The 22,858-nt window shown below is 33.3% G+C and overlaps 2 protein-coding genes and 1 non-coding gene across 5 annotated transcripts; 1 reads left to right on the top strand and 2 right to left on the bottom strand.

Moving 5' to 3' along the window:
* The first annotated feature begins 2,718 nt into the window (after positions 1–2,718).
* On the top strand, positions 2,719–13,907 carry LOC125865731 (uncharacterized protein At5g01610-like). Of its 3 annotated transcripts, XM_049545962.1 has the most exons (4): positions 2,734–2,869; positions 9,778–9,895; positions 11,958–12,012; positions 13,404–13,907. In XM_049545962.1, exons 2-4 carry the CDS (start codon positions 9,809–9,811, stop codon positions 13,772–13,774), a joined length of 513 nt encoding a protein of 170 aa, XP_049401919.1. In that variant the 5' UTR covers positions 2,734–2,869; positions 9,778–9,808; the 3' UTR covers positions 13,775–13,907. The 3 variants fall into 3 exon arrangements, with proteins under 3 accessions (XP_049401918.1, XP_049401919.1, XP_049401917.1); XM_049545961.1 differs by lacking the exon at positions 9,778–9,895 and having other exon boundaries at positions 2,719–2,985; XM_049545960.1 differs by lacking the exon at positions 2,734–2,869 and having other exon boundaries at positions 9,635–9,895.
* A 23-nt stretch (positions 13,908–13,930) lies between these two features.
* TRNAG-GCC (transfer RNA glycine (anticodon GCC)) lies at positions 13,931–14,001 on the bottom strand. The gene has a single exon. It is a non-coding gene; the product is annotated as a tRNA-Gly (tRNA).
* Positions 14,002–16,190: 2,189 nt separating this feature from the next.
* LOC125865967 (BAG family molecular chaperone regulator 4-like) lies at positions 16,191–21,595 on the bottom strand. Its single transcript, XM_049546242.1, has 4 exons — positions 21,286–21,595; positions 19,634–19,890; positions 19,405–19,551; positions 16,191–16,883 (listed from the first exon to the last, which is right to left on the bottom strand). Exons 1-4 carry the CDS (start codon positions 21,464–21,466, stop codon positions 16,422–16,424), a joined length of 1,047 nt encoding a protein of 348 aa, XP_049402199.1. The 5' UTR covers positions 21,467–21,595; the 3' UTR covers positions 16,191–16,421.
* Between the last annotated feature and the right edge of the window lie 1,263 nt (positions 21,596–22,858).

The raw sequence follows: 22,858 nt of genomic DNA, 5'->3' as shown, positions 1-22,858 counted from the left end.
CGTTTGTAGTCTTGTTCTCATAACCCCATAATCACTTTCGTATAATATGTAACAATCTCATGGAACCTCATATGTTCTTCCAAATAAGCTTGAAAAGTTAACTCGAATTTTAGAAAGATAACCTAACCTTGCAGATATTCATAACAAGTTTAAGGTGATTTACTTAGTTCCTAACTTGGTTCCTAGATAATTTATAAAGAAGTATTTCAAAAACCAAGTGTTCTAATAGTTTAAACATTTAAGTTATATTTGAGAGTTTCGAAGATCGTGAGTTACTATAAAGATTTTTCATAATAACTTTAGTGGGGAAAGAGGGCTGGTTACAAGTAATAAGGGTCTCCCATGATATTTATGTCATATCACCCAAAGAAAAAGAATAATTCATACATGCGGACATATATTCAAGGAAACCGATAAAATGACATGTAGATGTCGAATACTCTATTTATCCGAACGAGTAGAATATCAAAATAATAGAATCATGAAAATAATTTAGCTGAGATTCCAATGCCTTTCACTGAAGGTCTTTCTAGCAAGAGAATAACAAAATATCACATTCGGCGTTTTAGGAATTTCCTATGAGTGGTGCTAAAATGAGGGACAGAGCTTAGCATTAACATACCTTTCCAATGAACGCTCGAATGCCCGTAGTTTCTTCACGAAAGTTGTTCCTTATGTCCTAAAGCTTCGCAAACACTTATATACACAATTGGTACGCACCTATAAATAATTCATAATTAAGCTTAAATGGGTAGTTTTCTCATATGGCCCCAACTTGACGAAATGTCCGTAGAACTTCATAAAAAAATCATAAAAGAGTCACGAGATGATTACCTTAACAAACCAAGTGTAAACCCTAAAGAAATACCAATAACAATAAATTTATATCTTAAAAAACTAGCTCTAAACGCAGCTAATAGAAGGGAAAAACGATTGCCACCTGTAGAGATCACGTTTCTAGGCACAGGGGCAACCTTTAATGGTAGAAATCGTCGAAAACTAACCTTCATCATGCAATAACTCAATTAGAACCCTCTCTTAAGCTTTATTTCTGGTTATGAAGTGAAAAGATATGTTTTCATGGCTTAAAACGTTGAGTAACCCGACATACCACATATTTGACCCGAGCCGAAACGCGACTCGGATTCTGCTCGGCAGTCCGCGATAAAACCCTCATAACTTTTTACTCCGATGTCGGTTGGATACGGGGTTTTGTGCGTTGCAAACTAGACTCGTAGCCTTCGATTTGATAGGTTATAGGCCTTCTAACTCTTTATATATTGAGATAAAACATCCAAGACATTTGACCAAAAGTTAAGAAAATATTATTAGAGAAACTTCGATAACTTTTGCCGACCTTGGTTTCGCTAATTTTCTTGACTTCAAAACTTAACATACGAACCTTGTGCTATTATAATACCTCATAACACACTATTCTTAGCATATTAGACACTCATAGGCTTATCCCCAAGGTATGAGATAATTTAAGCCTTTCAAACGGGCGAAGTTCTACCCGAGCCATTTCTTTAATCCTGAACTTTGTTTGAGGGGTCCCTTTGACCTAAAACTTTAGTTTAGTTCCTTGATGTTACCACCCATTTGCAATCTTAATCTCCAATGTATGATATCAAGTCATAAACACCTCATATAACCAAACAACGCCACACATATTATGCAAGAATAGAGAAAAAGTACGGAATCTTACAATATATTTGTATTTTTTAAAATTAAATTACTCAAACTTGATATATATATGTCGATTTTACGTTGGTTTAGTTGACAAGAAATTAGTACTTCCTCTGTCCCTAATTACTTGTTCACTTTTGAATTGACACATCTATTAAGAAAACAATGATTGACATAGTGAGTTTACCATTTTACACCTATTAATTATGAAATGGATGAATTAAAAACTTAAGATTTTCAAAAAGCTCTACATTTTTCAAAGTAATTAATTGAGGGTATAATAGGTAAAAAAAAATGTCATTTCTTGATTTGTCAAAATGAACAAGTAATTAGAAACAACTGAAAAAGAAAAGTGGACAAATAATTAGAGACGGAGGGAGTAGTAGACACAAATGACACTACCCTCTAATGACATGCATGCATGTACAGGAAGAGGAGGCACTATTTAATAGTGGACGGCTTGTTATGTGCCTTAAACTTCGTCATAATTATCAACTTGCGGGATTTCAATATTATATATATATATATATATTTCTTTTGTCTATTTTTAATTGTTATGTTGTACTTTTCAAAAGTCAATTTGATTAATTTTCAAAGTTAATTAAATTACATTAATTCAATTATAAAACAAAAAAATTATATATTCAAATACTATACGAAAAGTACTAAAATATTAGTCAAAATTTAGATATTCAAAAATTATACGAAAAATATTATAAACTATGACAATTAAAAGTAAACGGATATAAATATGAACATAAGGAATCCATTGCCCCTTTCTATAATTGTCTTTGGTCCATATATATACTTTGATTATGAAAGATGAATAACTTCCGTATATTAATTTGTACGGGATGCATTTGTCTATCATATACCATATAATATCATGATTAAGTAATACGTTTTATCACTAATGTTAAATTGATACAGTGGATTAGAGTTGATTTACACTAAAATAGTGTTGACATCAAATTTAGTATTTGAGTTGGAGATGCTCTAATGTAAATATCTAAAACCGAGGAAAAAAAAAAAAGACAAGTCGTCTGCGCCTCCTTTATGTCAGTGTTGAAAAGTTGGCAAAGAAATTTCTTCCTCCTTCTCTCTTACAGTTAAGCTGAGCTGCGGAGAGAAGAACAATTCGACGACGACGGAGAAGTGTTTACTCTCAGCTGGTTTTGTGTGTATACATCGGAATTCAATTGAAACTTATAAATGGATCAGATATTGAACAAGGTAGGTTCCTATTGGATTGGTCAGAAAGCCAACAAGGAGTTCAATTCCGTCGGCGATGACATTAATGTAAACCCTAAACTCTCTTTCCTTTCAATTCTCCGTCATTTACAGTCCTTAATTTCATTTCTGTAGTTGATGGATTTTTGTGCATCACTAGGGTTTACACTGATTCTAATTATGTACTTAAATTGCGTTTTGAGGAATTCAATTGATTGAGTTAATCTGATGATCTTATTATTGCCTAATTAGAAGTTTAGTCTTCTTAATTTTGAAATTTCCGTTCTAATTATGTAATTAAATTATGTTTTGAGGAATTCAATTGATTGAGTTACTATTTATGTTTTGTCAATGCTGATGATCTTAGTATTGCTTAATTAGAAGTTTAGTATTCTTAATTTTGAAATTTTGTGGAATATATTGTATTCACGTGCATAATAAGTGTATCTGCGTATACAATATCTCTGTTTAACTGTATCCATGCATATCTACTTTTAATTTTGCAAACTACTGATATATGATCACTTGTCTGCAAGACAAAGTGAGANTTATTATTATTATTATTATTATTATTATTATTATTATTATTATTATTATTATTGTTGTTTTAGTTTGAGAATCGACCATTTCCAGATTTTATATGAAAATATGGAGATAAAAAAATAGTATGTTAGTCAAATAAAAGGTGATAAAAAAAATGCACTTAAATCAATTAAATGGACTTAAAAATACAACCAACAAATAAAAGGTGATAAAAAAAACATGCACTTAAATTAAGTGAATGAACTTAAAAATACAACCAACTTGAGCTGGTTCTCCACTAAAAAAATCATACGTTACAATTTTATTGGAATATTATATTATAGTGATAAATAAGTTTGACATAATATATAAATGTCTTTTAATTTGGCTTTAGTTGATATCTACGTTCTTCAACTTTGAGTGTGCACACGTAGGCATTTAAATCTGTATTAAATTGAACAAATAAACACATTCGTCATACGTGGAGTCCTACATGACACATTTTGTGTCCTATATGACATCCTACATGTATTATGTCATGTATAATGTTTGCGTCTAATTGTTCAGTTTATACAAATTTAAGTATCTGCTTATGCACATCTAGAATTGATGGGCGTAGATCTCAGCTAAAGCCAAGTTAAAAGACATATTTATGTATTATATCGTTTATTTTCTGATATTATAAGATTATTATATTCCAACTATACGACTACTTGCTTTTCGTATACATGTAGAGGCAATATGACGGTAACCGTTGAAAAATACAAGACAATTTTGTAATGAGAATACAATAAGGATATGTTTGAAATTATTGTATAATAATTAATATAATAATTAGAATAACATATAATTGATATAATGTAATTACAATGTAATTTTTAGCTTCATGTTTGATTGCACAATTATAATTATATCATTTAATATTCTTATACTTTTAAAAATAAGTTAATTATAAAAATCAAATATTTTTTTTCCAGATGAACATGTAAATAAGCTTTAATGTATGACAAAATATATGTATATTGTGTAAGAAATATTAAAAACAAAAAAAAGAAGATATAGTTGTAATAATTATACTATGTAATAACCAACAACTTTTAATTTTGCTCGTAGAGCATATTGCCCCCTCAATTGCACTTAATTTTATACTGATTATAGTAATTACCTTTTGTAATAACCACCAATTTTTTGCTTCCCTTGAAAATTAGAGAGTATAATCCTTCCCTCAATTACACCTAATTCTATACTAACAAAGTAATTATTACACCCTCTGTCCCTAATTACTTGTCCACTTTTGAATTGACACACATATTAAGAAAACAATGATGAACATAGTGAGTTTACCATTTTATCCCTATTAATTATGAAGTAGATGAATTAAAAACTTAAGATTTTCAAGAAATTATACATTTTTCAAAGTAATTAATTGAGGGTATAATAGGTAAAAAAAATTATTCTTTCTTGATTTGCCAAAATGGACAAGTAATTAGTGATAACTACAAAAGGAAAAGTAGACAAGTAATGAGGGACAGAGGGAGTAACAAATAATTACACCTAAATTTGGAACCTTCTAAACGAGCCCTAAATAAGAAGTCACATTACTTTTAAAAAAATTAATCTGTATTCTTTGACATTCAAAAAGAAAAGTCGGTATGTATTACTATTTTTTTGGACTAAACGATGTTTTTCAAATATGATGAAGTTGAAACTATAGCAGTATTTCCCCCTTAATCTGAAGTTTATTAGTCATATTGAATCTCAACTAATTTAGATTACCACATTGCAGTGCCCATTTCTAATGTTAGTGCTCTCAACAAAATATTTTTTTAATTAGATAGGCCCTCCTGATGATTTTTCACTCCATGAACTATGTGTATCTGATAGTGATGGATAACAAGAGTTGCATGTGATTCTCTTTAAGCCCATTTCAACTAGAGTCATGTTCATTCGAATCAGTTTTTTTGAAAAGTTATATTATTTATACAGTGTAAATTTTGAGTTTGCTATATTAATTAACTATTGTGACCATATGTAGACCAGTGTAACAAAGTGGAAGTTTTCTTTGACCATTCTCCATAGAAAATTGGAACTGATACAATGTTACAAATGCAGATGATTGTAATCCACAAATGATTTTTGTGAACCTATTTAAATTTTAAACCATTTGCCAATTTGCTGCCTATATTAAATTCACATATATGTGAGGTGGTTAAGTGGTCATACTTCATATCAATGTGGTACCTTTATAAGTAGCAAGTTGTACGTTGTAGTTAATATTTTATTGTACTTATATATATAGTATAGTCAAGTGATCATATCTTTATTTGATTTTCCATATATATATATATATATAATAACATCTACCTTGTTACTTGTCCACATCCATTGTATAATTCGTTTTTAGATAGATTATCTTGTTGTCCTCTTCCTAATTTAAAAAAAAGTGATCACACAAATATATTGTAGAGTAGCGTATGGTGACTTTATGTATAATATCTGATGTTTGCATCAAATTAATAGAAATATATGTCACACTCTGAAATAGGGGGCGTAACTGGCACTCGATACCCTATTAGATCGAGTTATCCACTAAAACATACTAGCTAACTAAACTGTGAGACAAAAAGATTGGGCAGCACAACCTCTAAAAAGTGAAGCCTGGACCCTAAAGGTCATGACCTGAATGAGACTAAACCATACAAACAATGGTAGACAGGCCAAAAAAAAATAAAGATGTTCTAGCTAGCCGACGAGGCCACAATTGAAGACATACCTACTTACACACACATATATATACATGCCAAGTCTATTGGCTGGAGATTGAAACATACAAAAGAAAACCCAGAATATTGTGTCCACAATAGCCTCTATGAGTGATATAAGGACTGTCGGGACAAGGCCCCGACTATACTCAAACTGTACAACAAAAGTAAACATCCTCTAAAAGCCCCAGGATAAGATGGAGCTTACCAACTCACAACTGAACATGAATCCTAGCGGGTGGATCGATCAGAATCCCTGCCTGAACCTGCTCTCACGAAACAAAAAGCAGCGTCCCCAGGCAATGGGATATCAGTACAAATAAAAATGTACTGGTATGTAAAGCGGAAAGTAGCATCATAAATAGTTACTGAAAAAGGGTAATAGAGATACCACTTGAAACTGAAACTCAAATAATCTCCATGGCTAACTTTTGGCCTCCTACTATTTAAATATGCATGGTAGCTCGTATAATCGTATGTCGCAAGTACATATATATAGATGCAAATGCATGACATACCCAACCAAATGCTAGCAATAGTGGTGCTTCCCGGTAGCTAACCGGCATCATATACGCCAACATGTGGCTATCAGTGTCTCATATGTATAAATATTGGCAATAGGCCCCATACCTCCCGATTATAGCTCGGGAGTAGAATGCATAGCATGTCATGGATTTATAACACCTATATGTTACTGTTGTCATGTTGCCAATCTTGGCCCGTTTGTAGTCTTGTTCTCATAACCCTATAATCACTTTCGTATAACATGTAACAATCTCATAGAACCTCATATATTCTTCCAAATAAGCTTGAAAAGTTAACTCGAATTTTAGAAAGATAACATAACCTTGCAGATATTCATAACAAGTTTAAGGTGATTTACTTAGTTCCTAACTTGGTTCCTAGATAATTTATAAAAGAAGTATTTCAAAACCAAATGTTCTAATAGTTTAAACATTTATGTTATATTTGAGTGTTTTGAAGATCGTGAGTTACTTTAAAGATTTTTCATAATAACTTTAGTGGGGAAAGAGGGTTGGTTACAAGCAATAAGGGTCTCCCGTGATATTTTATGTCACATCACCCAAAGAAGAAGAATAATTCATACATGCAGACAAATAATCAAGGAAATCGATAAAATCACATGTAGATGTTGAATACTCTATTTATCCGAACGAGTGAAATATCAAAATAATAGAATCATGAAAATAATTCAACTGAGATCCCAATACCTTTCACTGAAGGTCTTTCTAGCAAGAGAATAGCAAAATATCACATTCGGCGTTTTAGGAATTTCCAAGAAATGGTGCTAAAATGAGAGACGGAGCTTAGCCTTAACATACATTTCCAATGAACGCTTGAATGCCCGTAGTTTCTTCACGAAAGTTGTTCCTTATGTCCTAAGCTTCGCAAACACTATATATACAAAATTGATACGCACCTATAAGCAATTCATAATTGAGCTTAAATGGGTAAATTTCCCATATGGCCCCAACTTGACGAAACGTCCGTAGAACTTCATAAAAACAACCATAAAAGAGTCACGAGATGATTACCTTAGCAAACCAAGTGTAAACCCTGAAGAAATACCAATAACAATACGTTTATATCTTAAAAAACTAGCTCCAAACGCAGCTAATAGAAGGGAAAAATGATTGCCACGTGTAGAGATCACATTTCTAGGCACGGGGGCAACCTTTAATGGTAGAAGTCATCGAAAACTAACCTTCATCATGCAAGAACTCCATTAGAACCCTCTCTTACTCTTTATTTCTGGTTATGAAGTGAAAAAAATGTTTTCATGGCTTAAAACATTAAGTAAACCGACATACCACATGTTTGACCCGAGCCAAATCGCGACCCAGACTCTACCCCGACAGTCCGCGGTAAAACCCTCATAACTTTTTACTCTGATGTTGGTTGGATACGGGGTTTTGTGCATTGCAAACTAGACTCGTAGGCCTTCGATTTGATAGATTATGGGCCTTCTAACTCTTTATATATTGGGAGAAAACATCCAAGACATTTGATCCAAAGTTAAGAAAATATTATTAGAGAAACTTCGATAACTTTTGCCGACATTAGTTTCGCTAATTTTCTTGACTTCAAAACTTAACATACGAACCTTGTGTTATTATAATACCTCATAACACACTATTCTGAGCATATTACACACTCATAGGCTTATCCCCAAGGTATGAGATAATTGAAGCCTTTCAAACGGGCGAAGTTCTACCCGAGCCATTTCTTTAATCCTAACTTTGTTTGAGGGATCCCTTTGACCTAAAACTTTAGTTTAGTTCCTTGATGTTACCACCCATTTGCAATCTTAATCTCCAATGTATGATATCAAGTCATATACACCTCATATAACCATGCCAAACAACGCCACACATATTATGCAAGAATAGAGAAAAAGTACAGGATCTTACAATATATTTGTATTTTCAAAAATTAAATTACTCAAACTTGATATATATAAGCCGATTTTACGTTGTTTTAATTGACAAGAAATTAGTACTTCCTTTGTCCCTAATTACTTGTTTACTTTTGAATTGACACATATATTAAGAAAACAATAATTGATACAGTGAGTTTACCATTTTACAACTATTAATTATGAAGCGGATGAATTAAAAACTTAGGATTTTCAAGAAGCTCTACATTTTTCAAAGTAATTAATTGAGGGTATAATAGGTAAAAAAAAAGTTCTTTCTTGATTTGTCAAAATGGACAAGTAATTAAGAATAATTAAAAAAAATGGACAAATAATTAGGGACGGAGGGAATAGTAGACACATATGACACTACCCTCTAATAACATGCATGCATGTATAGGAAGAGGAGGCACTATTTAATAGTGGACGGCTTGTTATATGCCTTAAAGTTCGTCATAATTATCAACCTGCGGGGATTTCAATATTATATAATATTTTTTTTGTTTTTTTTAATTGTCGTACTTTTTGAAAGTCAATTGAATTAATTTTTAAAGTTAATTAAATTACATTAATTCAATTATAAAACAAAAAAATTAGATATTCAAATACTATACGAAAAGTACTAAAATATTAGTCAAAATTTAGATATTTAAAAACTATACGAAAAATATTATAAACTATGACAATTAAAAAAGTGAACGGATATAAGTATAAACATACGGAATTCATTGCCCCTTTCTATAATTGTCTTTGGTCCATATATATACTTTGATTATGAAAGATGAATAACTTCCGTATATTAATTTGTACGGGATGCATTTGTCTATCATATACCATATAATATCATGATTAAGTAATACGTTTTATCACTAATGTTAAATTGATACAGTGGATTAGAGTTGATTTACACTAAAATAGTGTTGACATCAAATTTAGTATTTGAGTTGGAGATGCTCTAATGTAAATATCTAAAACCGAGGAAAAAAAAAAAAGACAAGTCGTCTGCGCCTCCTTTATGTCAGTGTTGAAAAGTTGGCAAAGAAATTTCTTCCTCCTTCTCTCTTACAGTTAAGCTGAGCTGCGGAGAGAAGAACAATTCGACGACGACGGAGAAGTGTTTACTCTCAGCTGGTTTTGTGTGTATACATCGGAATTCAATTGAAACTTATAAATGGATCAGATATTGAACAAGGTAGGTTCCTATTGGATTGGTCAGAAAGCCAACAAGGAGTTCAATTCCGTCGGCGATGACATTAATGTAAACCCTAAACTCTCTTTCCTTTCAATTCTCCGTCATTTACAGTCCTTAATTTCATTTCTGTAGTTGATGGATTTTTGTGCATCACTAGGGTTTACACTGATTCTAATTATGTACTTAAATTACGTTTTGAGGAATTCAATTGATTGAGTTAATCTGATGATCTTATTATTGCCTAATTAGAAGTTTAGTCTTCTTAATTTTGAAATTTCCGTTCTAATTATGTAATTAAATTATGTTTTGAGGAATTCAATTGATTGAGTTACTATTTATGTTTTGTCAATGCTGATGATCTTAGTATTGCTTAATTAGAAGTTTAGTATTCTTAATTTTGAAATTTTGTGGAATATATTGTATTCACGTGCATAATAAGTGTATCTGCGTATACAATATCTCTGTTTAACTGTATCCGTGCATATCTACTTTTAACTTTCCAAACTACTGATATATGATCACTTGTCTGCAAGACAAAGTGAAAGAATCGATTCGATCATTCAAGTCGGTTGAGATTAAGTGTGGAGGATTACTTTTGAATTTGGACTCTAGTTGTATTGAACATTATCGAGTTTACTCTCTTTGCCATCATTTAGCTGCTGATATCTCCAAAGGGATTGAATTTCTTTTTGTGATCGACCTCACATACACACATTTAATTGTCGACTTAATATACTGGCCGAACCTGGGCAGGAAGCTTCTTGGTTTATTCATTAAACTCATAGTTTCATTGCAAGGAAATATACCTACTGAAATGTCATATTCAGCAGACCTTGTAATGGCCTTTGAGTTTTCCTACAAATCCAATGTTGACTGTTGAGTAGGGATGAGATAGCACATGTCTGTGTCGGAATTTGGCAAAAGAATAGCCAAGAAAGAAAGAAAGAAGAAAGCTCATGACTCATACTGATCAGCATCCTTAGATGATTACCAAGAAAATGAATCAATGGTATTCTGTTTGAGTAAATAAAGAATTCGATATGAAAGATTCTTCGGGTATAACATTTGAGAATGCAAATGCTTAAAATATATATATTTAAAGTACTAATACCATCTAGCTAAGCAGCTTACCCTGCTTTTCCTTTTCAAGAACAAGACGTCTGAGGAAATGACTTTTGTCCTGTAAGTGGGGATGAAAATTGATCGGGGAATAGGTTGCAACAGAGTGATGCCACTAAGATCTCATTATTCTCAAAGCCGAGTAAAAGACCAGTCTGACAAACTTTTATTAAGTTTCGACCTCCCTAATGTTAGTATTGTGCCTATCAAATTTGAGCCAATAGTCTCTTCTTTCGCATGCCATTGTTTTTGAACGTTTATTTTCCTCAACAATTTCCAGGTGGGGGTAGACTGATTTGTATCTTTGCTGCATTCATCACTTGTTTTAGAGCAGACACAGAATTATTGTAGTGGTTGGACATAAATTTTGTTGAATTGCATCTTTTCTTTTCATTATTCCACTTGTGGATTTTAAAGCACAATAATTTGTTATCTGAAGGGTAGAAAACGTTCCGTGCCTTATTCTCCTTTATTAATTAAAAAAAAAGTGCACAACCAACGTCCTGACATGCCAGATCCAAGCCTTAAACAAATCCTGACACGCCATAAATTCCAAAGGCCGAAGCTTTACTACTGAATAGGACCTTTGCATTTCCTGAAAATCTAAGTATGGTGCTAGGAGTTTATGCTTTTCTTCTCCTTTTTAGTGTATAATGTTGCAATGGTACTAAGAACAGAAACACACAATTATATACTCCACTTTCTAGCTCCTGCCCTGGTGAGATTGTTAATTGAAATTGATGTGATAAATTAAAAGTTTAAAACAAGTTCCATTTTATTAAAATCTAGACGAATTTCAATCTGCTATGATGTGTGAGCTGAAAGCATTTGCGAAATGCCTACCCTAAAGCAAAATAAAATATGTTCACTAATTTGGAATTTACTCAGAGAGACCATTTGGTTATTTTGATTGTTTTTATTCTGTTTTGAGATCTCTTATCTGCGTGGAATTTCCTCTCTTTCTCGTCTTCTTCTTACTTGTCTAACACTTTCCCCTTTTAAAAATTAGTCCTTGCAAAGCAGTATCGAAGGAGGAAGCAAATGGCTGGTGAACAAGCTTAAAGGTTAGTCTTCCTCGTTACTCTTTTGGCTCCTCTTCTGTCTTCTCTAAAATTTCATTGATGGAGGAGAAGATTTTTTTATCAACAATCGCTTGAAAAGATCTTTTTTTTTCCAACTAGATTCTAAAACTAGTACTCCCTCCGTTTCAAAAAGAATGACCTCCTTTCCTTTTTAGTTTGTTTAAAAAAGAATGACCTCTTTCTTTTTTTGGTAACATTTTAATTTCACTTTTCCACGTGGCATGTTTAAGACCACAAGATTAAAGGGCAATTTTGTACATTTGACCTAACTTTAATTTAGGACAACAGGATCAAAAGTCTTCTTTATTTTCTTAAACTCCGTGCCAAGTCAAACTAGATCATTCTTTGTGAAACGGAGGGAGTATATTTTATCTTTCCATACTGCCCCATCCTTGTAGCTAGCTTAAGAAAGTACCTTGGACCTAGATCCACAATAATGCATTACAACTGTGTGTTCCAATAATTCTATTCTTTCTTTCATCAAATATGAGCTCTTACTCTTATTTGTTACTCGACCATTAACTTCTTTTAAGAAAAGGTCTAACTTTTAGCTTGTGAAACATTAGCCCTCTAGCAACCCTTGCTCTAGTAATAAAGGTTTGCCTGGCACCAGTACAGGCAAATAAAATGCTGACCTTTTTCTGTGTGGTGAGTCTCATGATGTATAGGATAGTGGTTTGTAATCAGACTGTAAACTAGCTTGTGATAAACCATGTTGAATGTCGAAAGAAACGTCACTTTCTTGTTTTTTTGGGGTATATTTCCAGAAAATAATCCATCTTTGAAAGAAAAGGCTAAGCTGGAATGCTGGATGGTTGAATAATTTAAATAATATATCCAAAAATGTTTGCTTTCTCGTAATGGTAAATACTAAATACTCAAAAAAAAAATTCATAGCGATTGAAGACCATTGATTCAACCCTTCGGGGTGGCCTGGTTTGAGTTTGGGACTTCCATGTTGAAGGTCTCAAGTTCGAAACCCCTTGCCAGCGAAAGCAAGGGGTTTGCCTTCTGGGTCGAACTCGTCGCACCAGGCTTGCCTAGTGCGGTTTGCCTCTTCTATGTGGTTTGCGAGCTATTGCATAGGTGTGGGGGTTTTACCCTATGCGCACCAAAGGGTAGCGGCTACGGGTTTCCCTTGTCATAAAAAAAAAGACCATTGATTCATTTTGTTGAGTTATTGGTTTTCATATATAAATGCTCATCAGTACAAGTCACGAGCTTTCCTCGGTCATTCTTTGTTATGAAAAATGGTGTTCATCATATAAGGATGCTCATCAGTACAAGTCACGAGTTTTCTTTGGTCATTCCTTGTATTCTTATGCCAAAATATTCAGGAGCTTTCTCATCCTTGCTTTGCACTGGATTTGTAGGGAAAATGCAAAAGCCATTGCCAGAACTGCTGAAGGAGCATGACATTCCAGTAGGCATTTTCCCTCGTGATGCCACCAACTATGAGTTTAACGAAGAAACCAAGAAGCTCACTGTCTATATTCCTTCAATATGTGAGGTTGGTTACAGGGATTCATCTGTATTACGGTTCTCTACGGCAGTTACTGGATACTTGGAAAAAGGAAAGCTAGCTGACATAGAGGGAATAAAAACAAAGGTGATGATCTGGGTAAAAGTTACTGCCATTTCATCTGAAAAATCAAAGCTTTATGTCACGGCTGGGTTGAAGAAATCCCGCAGTAGAGAGGCTTATGAGGTGTTGAGAGACGGATTTACTGTAGATAAATTCTAGTGTGATCAACTTGCGATGAACGATAAGATTATATAGTTAATAAGTACTATTTAGAAGTTTGATTAAAATTGTGATGCAAGTTTGGATTAAAATTGTAATGTTTTGATTGCACTTGTGAAATATGAATTATCTATTCAATGTTTTAAAAAAATAATATGCACCAGCCGGGAATCGAACCCGGGTCTGTACCGTGGCAGGGTACTATTCTACCACTAGACCACTGGTGCTGTTGTGTATTACAATGGAGACATGATTTAATAACCAATACAGTAAAACATTGAGGACCTTCACCCAAATTGAATAGAACAAAATGACCTCTTCTTTTTTTTTCTTATGTGTTAAAGTGAAGATCTCTTGTAAGGCAATATTTGAGGGCTCATAATTTAAATTTGAATTCATCGCTGAATATAATATTTGAAACCCATTGAAAATGAAATCACAAGCATTGGTTGCTAGAATTATATTATTCTAGTTCATTTGTCAAAAATCCCAAGCATCAAGGTTCCAAGACATCAAAACCAAGACAAATTGAAACCATAGTACTACTATAGCTTCATGCTAGAGACAAGAACAACCTTAAAGTTATCAAGAAGAAATTAAAGTCAATTGTTCTTTGCCACCAAGGCGGATCTAGAGCAGGTTCTGTAGATTCAACTGAACTATCTAATACAAATAGAAAAAGTGATCAAAATATATACATACAATAAGATAATAATCATTCAAAAATTATTCTTTGCCATCAAAACAAGTCTAAAGCAGGTTCTGTGGATTCAACAGAATTATCTAATACTGGTAGAAAAGAGATCAATATATATATATACATACAATTAGAATACATAAATCATTCTAAATCCAACGTACAATTCCAAATATACATGTATAATATGACTTAAAATCTGAAAACATTATGGCTCCACGATATCGCGATACAACGGCTTAATTTTCATGGGAGTGGAAAAATAATTAGGTGATTGAACAATTTGGTCTGATGGAGTACATGAAGAATACCTTAAATAATGTTTCATACACAAGAAGAAAATCAAAGTGACAATAAAAAGAGTAAAAAGAAGTACAAGTACCAGCAACATAATTTCTCCACTTAGAGCAAAATTATGATCCTTAGTAGATAGAATAATTGGATCATCATCTTTTTGGTAAAAAACATTTGGAGCCATGGAAGGTACTATTGTTTTCATCAAAGTAGACATAAAGAAAGAAAGAAAGTTCTAACAAAAATATAGTATATGGTATGGTATATTATTTATTTTATTTTAATTTGTTCATGTTTAATAGGATACAAAATTTCATTGATTTTTTTTTGGCATGTTATAATGTATGATAGATAGCCCACTTTTAAATTGTCCATTTTCATGATATTTATCTCATTTGGACTGGAGGTAACTTGAGATTTTTTGAAAATGAATAATATGGTATAATATGGACCATACATTATATCAAAACGTGAAAATGATTCCAACAATGGGACAAGAAAACTAAAAGAGGGCAATGTCACTACTTACGTAGGAACTTTGGGCCACCAGAAAACGAAGTCTATTGATAGAGACAGATTCAGAATATACTTAAAATTTAGGGTTCAAACTTTCAAGATATTAGCTTTGAATATGCCATATACTTTAACAATTATTAGCTCAAAATTTAGCTTCTCTACCTCCACGAGGTAGTTATAAAGTCTGTGCATACTTTACCTTCCCCATTGCATATGTTGTAGTAGTTCAAAATTAACTTGGATTCCGTGTAAAAAATACTGAATAGATCTTGATTTGAACCCTAGATATGAAATCACCTTACCGCTTTAAAAAGTGAAACTTCCTGTCATAAATCTGAATTAGTCATCCTCATAAGCAGGTACCGTGTGGAAAACCAAAAAGAATAATTGAGGTCTATGAGACAAAGGCGCGCACATAGGTCCGGAAACTGAAAGTAACAAGTGAACCATCATTGATCGTGAAGGAAACCAAAAAGAATAATTGAGGTCTATGAGACAAAAGCGCGCACATAGGTCCGGAAACTGAAAGTAACAAGTGGACCATCATTTTTTATTTTGAGCTTCATCAAAACTAATGACTAGAAAGTAGAAAGAGACAAATCTAGTATATATTACATTTTTTTTAATTTAATCATCCTGTATCAGAAATTACTAGCCCGACCAATCCGAATTCGCGCTTGATGGGGCCACAAAGGCAATACAAAACACTTGATATCAAGAAGTTCGTTCATTTTCAGAGCTATTATCCGAGTGCTAATTTTATGTGCCCTAGTTTAGTCCAACCCGTCAATTTGACACCCCTAGATGGAGTGGCCTTGAGGGTGATTATGCGATATTATTTTGTGAAACCTGGTTCACGTTGTTTCGTAAACTGCTCTGGCTGAGAGGTTTGCCAGATATGAGGTGAAGAATAAAAGAATTATGCACTAAACTTTGATTTAATCTTATACAACACACAGAAGTAACTTACCAACACGATTTCATTAAACCTCTATGTTTGCCTGATCATGAACTTACATCCACCAAAAATATTTAACTGTAACGACAGTATAGATGACAAAATAATAGTGGTCACTAGTGCCTAATAACTGGCATTTTCTGTTTCTTCAAAATCATAACATGGAAACGTATACAGCTACTCTATTCGAATTGTTCCCAATCCTCGGTCACTATAGTTGAGGGCGGTCTAAGAGGTGGGGTGGCCAGGCTTCCAACCCCAAGCACAGGTGTAGGAGGTGGTGGGGTGTTCAGTCCTCCAACCCCAAGTCTAGGAGGAGGTGAGGCGTTCATGCTTCCAACTCCAAGCACAGGTGTAGGAGGTGGTGGGGTGTTCAGTCCTCCAACCCCAAACACAGGTCTAGGAGGAGGTGAGGCGTTCATGCTTCCAACCCCAAGCACAGGTCTAGGAGGAGATGGGGCGTTCATGCTTCCAACCTCAAGTACAGGTCTAGGTGGTAGTGGAGCGTTCAGGCTTCCAACCCCCGACTCAAATGTCTCCCATTGAGTAGTCACTGACACGGCATTACTGTTGTTGATAAAGGGATTGGAATTTCTTGCTTTTACTGCATCCATCGTCTCTACTAAGTTTTGGACACGACGAACCTGAAAAGGGGAGAAGAAACTTGACATTATAGTGCACTGATCATCAATATGTGCAATCATGCAAAAACCGAATAGGGCACAAGTAGCAGTTTTCCTCTAGAAGCAAGTATTGAATGCAGCAGTTAACAACGCTCCACCTTTCTAATCATATTCACAACAGATATATCGAATATGAAGGAAAAGTTTCTAAACATTAAAAGATCAATGTAGAAGATTTTGAAGACAGCGAAAATTACCATTTTACAGTTAGTTTAGACCGTTAATAATTGATAGAAATGCATTAGTTATGCAATTCAAATCGGTTAGCCAAGGAAGTTCACAATTTATGCAGACAAAGAGGCAACTGAGATCAAATAAATAAACATCAAGGAATAAGATAGATTGTGATCTGACTTTTCCAGCGAAGTGACAGTTCAAGTCAGAAATTGAGGAACTTAAGTAGAGAGGCAAAGCCAAGCAGAGGGAGAAAAAAAAAAAAAAAGGGGCGGGGATTTCCCGACCAAATATTTTCCTTTATTCATAAAAAACCAAGCTAATAATAAAGATGTCATTATAGACGTGCCAAAGTGTGCAATGAAAAGTGGAAAAGTGGTTACATTATATTCTGCCGTCCCCACTTGTGGGATTACTACACTTGGTATGTTGTTGTTGTTGGTAATTTTGATTTCACAAAACTAAAGCAGTAACAATGTTTTGCCACTTTTCCATATGGGTGATTAAAGACATCCTAAATAGTAAATTTATTTCCAGCTTCCATGATCAGAATATCAAATTAGGTTTAGCATACAAATTTATCTCATTCAGGGGTCGTTTGGTTTGAAAACAAATTATCCTGGGATTATTTCTTATTGATTGTTTTGTTAGTTGTATTCAAAATGATATGCATTGCATGATTTCTTATCAACCATTTTTTTTACTGAAGAAGGAATGTTGCTGAGCTAAATTCATAAATATGAGACACACAAGGCCGCACAGAAGACCCTCATCATCTACTCACCTTCTCTTTAACCAAAGTTTGTAACATCTTTTTTTTTAAATAACTATGGTGTTCGGACCAACTTGAATACACCTTGACTAATTCCACGTGTTACCAGCTAATTCCCAGCAGCACAGGTACTGGTACTGGGTAAATTTGTCCGCCAAGGCTTAAACAAATGGGATGAAATCACCTCATGTTTTTTCTCTCGACCTCATAGTTCTCGACCCATTTCATTGACCACTAGCCAGTAGCCACACCCTTAGGTAACATCTCTCCTTTTCTTTTAGAAGTTAAGCTTGGCTTGTTTCGCCTCTAGATTACCAAGAATAAAATTCTGAATTAATTAACTTAAAAGGCAAGTTTCATCATCCACTCAGCCTCTCTTTAAGCCAAAGCTTGTTATCTTGATTACCAATAAGAATAACATGCCCAAAAAAATTAATTTAGAAGGCAAGTTATATGGGACTGAATGTCAGGCTTAAGTCCAACATATCTACAAGATTTGTGTCTGTGGATAGGATGCTAAGGTATATATGCATCCATACAATATTAGACGATTAAATCTAACCACATATAGCAAAATGAGAGAACTCTTGTTTGAGATGGTTGCATTAGTTTGTCAACCTCTATATACATCGGTTAGTAGGTACAAAACCATGGTGAGAAAAGGTGTTGAAAAGAAGACAAGATAGACTTAAAATCTCATGAAAGGAAGTTCTCTAAAGACCTACAACCTTTTGAAGTCCATGCAGACCTAACGAAAAGAATAGGGCAGAATGGAAGAAAGAGATCTGAATAGGCAATACCAATTAGTTGGGATTAAGTTTTAGTTATGTTAGCACGTCTATTTCAGTCCATTATTTTCTAAGAGCCCCTTAGTCGTGCCAGTAGCAAAATATAGAAAAGTTCAGGTACTCCTTATTTTTATTTTTAATTGATACAATACTGCAATGAGATGAACTTAAAATGCAGCGACATGGACAGTGATGATTCATACAGCCGGCCTCAACTTGCTATGTTGTGTGTAAAATAATTTAGATCAGGCCTAATATGAACAAAGTGGACTTCTTGGTGTCAAAATGAATGTAACTATTTTCAAGATTTAAAGGGACAACTTGTGTTTGGGCACACATCCAAGCTATGTCACAGAGTTATGTTAAAAAAAAAATCCAATCTCATGCAATTACCTATAAAGCAACATTCGGTATTAGTGAAAATATACTGTAAAAAAAGGGCATAATTCTACCAGAAAGAACAGCAAAGGGAATTATGCATACAGCCTCGAATCTCCAAACTTTGAGGGCTTGACATTTTATCTATCTTATGTGGTTTTCTACACATGATTAGCAAAGCTATTCAGTTATTTTTACACAAATGTTAAGTCAACAGAACTGAAACCAAGTGCTACCTAGGTGAAGGACATCAAATACACTTCAAAGTCTAGTCAGTGGCATATTGCAACAGTAGAAAGTCAAGCTAGGATAAACTGAATAATTATTATTTTGACAAGTAGGAAAAATCTTAATTGTCTAGGAAACAAACCTCCAATTTTCTTTGTACTCTTCCTTCTCCTGCAGCCTCAATGCCGTCCAATTTCAGTAGCTGTCTCATCAGCATTTCTGTCAAATGGATAATATCCTTGTCCTCAACATTAGTACCACCAAACACGACTGCTTGTACAGCAGAGACCTGTTGTAATGAAGACCAAAGTAAGACTTCAACTTAAGAGATGATGGTATCATCAGCCACCTTAGAACAAAAGGAAATCAACCTGCTCTGAGAGCTTATCCACTTCTGTTCTCACTTCAACAACAGCTTCGGCTCCTCTTGATATTTCAGTGGTAACCCTAACCTCTTCAGGAATTTTGTCCTCAACCATTTCTTCCTCCATAACTAACACTTTGGAATTGTCTTTCACACCAACCAAGTGCAGATATTCATGATCTTCTTTTTCTTTTCCCCGGAATAGAAGTTTTTGCACCTTAGGCTCCAAACCGATTATTGAGGAAAGGATACTTTTTACTTCACCTATATCCAAATTTGATTGGCATTAAATGCTTAGAACAGCTCAAGCAAAGCAAGAGAGTATGGTGGCCAACTTATAACATCCATGTACAAATATAGACGATGCAACAGTAATTTAACATCAACTAATTTAGTAAATCCAACAATAAACTATTACTTTCACTAAAACAATAAAAACTATTACAATTACTAAATTGATTTGATTTGAGTTAATAAAAGCTTACACACACTGAAACACCATATAGATCACAGGTAACAATGTTGTAAACATTGCTTTGGAGGACTATAAGCGCTTTCAATTATTGTGATAAAAAAGAAAATGGTAAAAGCTTAAGAAGGCATTATGGTGTAGTTGGTTATCATTGTAAACACTTTTCCTCATCCTAAAATGTAGATAGCTACCATTCCATTTACTCCTATTCTAATTACAAATCTACCTTGCCAATATATAAGTAGCAAGTGGTGCAACAACAGTGCGGCATAAAAGTGGATGAAGCTTGAATGAATCATGGGAGGCAGTTCGAATTCCAAAAAAGTAAGAAAACCGGTAGATTTCTTTCAATCTATCTAAGCCTTAGCCTTGGTGGGAGGATGCAGGTCTCAATGGAATAGTTGAGATGGGTGCAAGTGCAGCTTGACATCATCATTTGTTAAGAAATTGAAAGAAAAAGGACGAAATAACATTTTTTAGAAACATTATCCACTGTACTGAGAAACCATGTAAGGATAGATACAAGTCACATCCTACAAGGGGTGGATCCATCATTGTGGTTACTATCAAATTTCTGTTGAATGCTTCTCAAATTGAGAGTGCTGGCATTAGATAGAAAGTATACAGAGTACATCCCTAAAGATCCGTCATTCCTATCCCTAACAATCCTTTACTCTATCCCTCCAAATCTGCTATTCTATCACAATATTTATTTTCTTTGATTACTACAACAAATCTCTATAATTACATGTATATACATCACTATATAGTTACATTAATATATACAATCAAAAACTATTAATTCGTGATGTGTGAGCTATTCAGCATGCTAACAGTTACAACTTTGGCAGAACTCAGTAGTTTTGGCTATAACTATACTCATATACAAAACTATATAGTTACATTAATATATACAATTATTCGCTATTAATTCATGATGTGTGCGCTATCCATCATGCTAACAGTTACGGCTTTGGCATAACTCATTAGTTTTGGCTAAACCCTAAAAAAATTAACTTTAACATGTATAATTAGGATCCGCGCTAGTACCAAGCAACATATAGACAAACTCATAAACACACATTCTATACAGAACCCACACCAAACTGGACAATCCCTATCCTTTCGACCTCGAAATATAACCAAAAATATTACTGAAAATTACTGAAATGAGGGGAGAATATTACCAAAAGTGAATTCAGGTGGCACAGGAAGGTCAAATTCCTGAGAAGCATACGAGACCTTGATGATGATAGTGGGATTAGAGGCAGCATCGTTTTCTCTCTTCTGAACAAGCATGCCGCTGGGTCTAATTTCCCAGACAGCTTCATCGCTGCTGCTGGTACTGCTTTTGATTGACTCTTTCATCCCCAAATCTCCAATGGGGGATGGATTATCTATCTACAACAACGGAGATTGATACCAGTAATAATTTGAAGATTATTTGAGAAAGAGAGACGACAAGGGGAAGTACAAGAGACCTAGGGAACTGTGCTAAGTACGGATAAAGAAAAAAGGATTAACTTAATGACAATTATATTAAGGAGGTATTATAACTAAAATCAATAATGGTTGTGGCCTGTGGGCGGGTCTATGATATGATTCAATTTATTTGGTCTATTTTAATTTGATAAGAAGTTTATTCAGATTAGGTGAGCTTAAGTTTTATTTGGACATATAATTTGAATTTTTAAATTGTATTTTTTATTCATAAACATAATTTTTTTATAAATTGTCACACTATCAAAATTATTTGAATTTTTTTGTAAATCTTTACTAAATTAGTAAAAAATTATAACAAAAAAATAATAAAGCTATATAAAAATAAGGGAAATTGTATGAAATAGCAAACTATTAATTTAAATTAAATGTTATAGCCTTAGTTTATTTTATTTGTAATTCGCAACAAATATCCCATTTTTTGCCATCTGATTTGGTATATAATTAGCCATTTTCGGTAGACAATTAATCATTTTATACATTTTGGTATAAAATGCGTTTGTGTTTGTATAAAGCAAAAGAAAAGTGTATATACAAATACATATATTTTCATCCTATACACTTATATTATATAAATACAGATCTTATTATACAAATTACAATGTATAAATGAATTTATACAAAACTGAACAATTTGTATAAAATTGGATGTATTTAGCGAATTATAAAAATCAAAAGCTCTATCGCAAACAAAAAATTTGTTATGGAGCACAATTATGCAAACTATAGCTATAACTAGGAGTGGCAAATGAGCGAGTCGAGTCGAATATGAGCCGATCAAAAAACGAGTTAAATAAAAATGGATAAGTTACTCGACTCGACTCATATTTTAAATGAATAAAAACGAGTTACCCAATGAATAATATGGGTAACCATATTTACCCATATTATAATAGAAATCTTGTTAAAAGCTTTAAAAAAAAAAATTAAAGTTTTTTATCACTTCACTCCACCCCCTACCAAGCCCCNTAACAAAATTTTAAATTTTTTCCAATAATATTTTTTTTAAAAAAAAATTTACCAACCCACCCCCCACCCCCACCCTCCTATCCCAAAAAAATGTAAAAAAAAAGTTTCTTTTTTTTTATAGATTTTTTTTTTCTTACTATCCCATCCTTTATCACTTTTTTGTTTGTTTGTGTGAATGCATATCTTTTACCCATTTTATCCATTTAACTATCCACTTTTAAATGAGTAATATGAATATTATTCGTTTTTACCCATTTTTAAATGAGTTGAATACCCAACTCATTTAAAATG

This window comes from Solanum stenotomum, chromosome 5 (genome assembly GCF_019186545.1).
Source record: "Solanum stenotomum isolate F172 chromosome 5, ASM1918654v1, whole genome shotgun sequence".
In the NCBI taxonomy this organism is placed as follows: Eukaryota; Viridiplantae; Streptophyta; class Magnoliopsida; order Solanales; family Solanaceae; genus Solanum; species Solanum stenotomum.
Note: the sequence above shows the minus strand (reverse complement) of the source record. Positions and strands in the feature narration are given on the sequence as shown.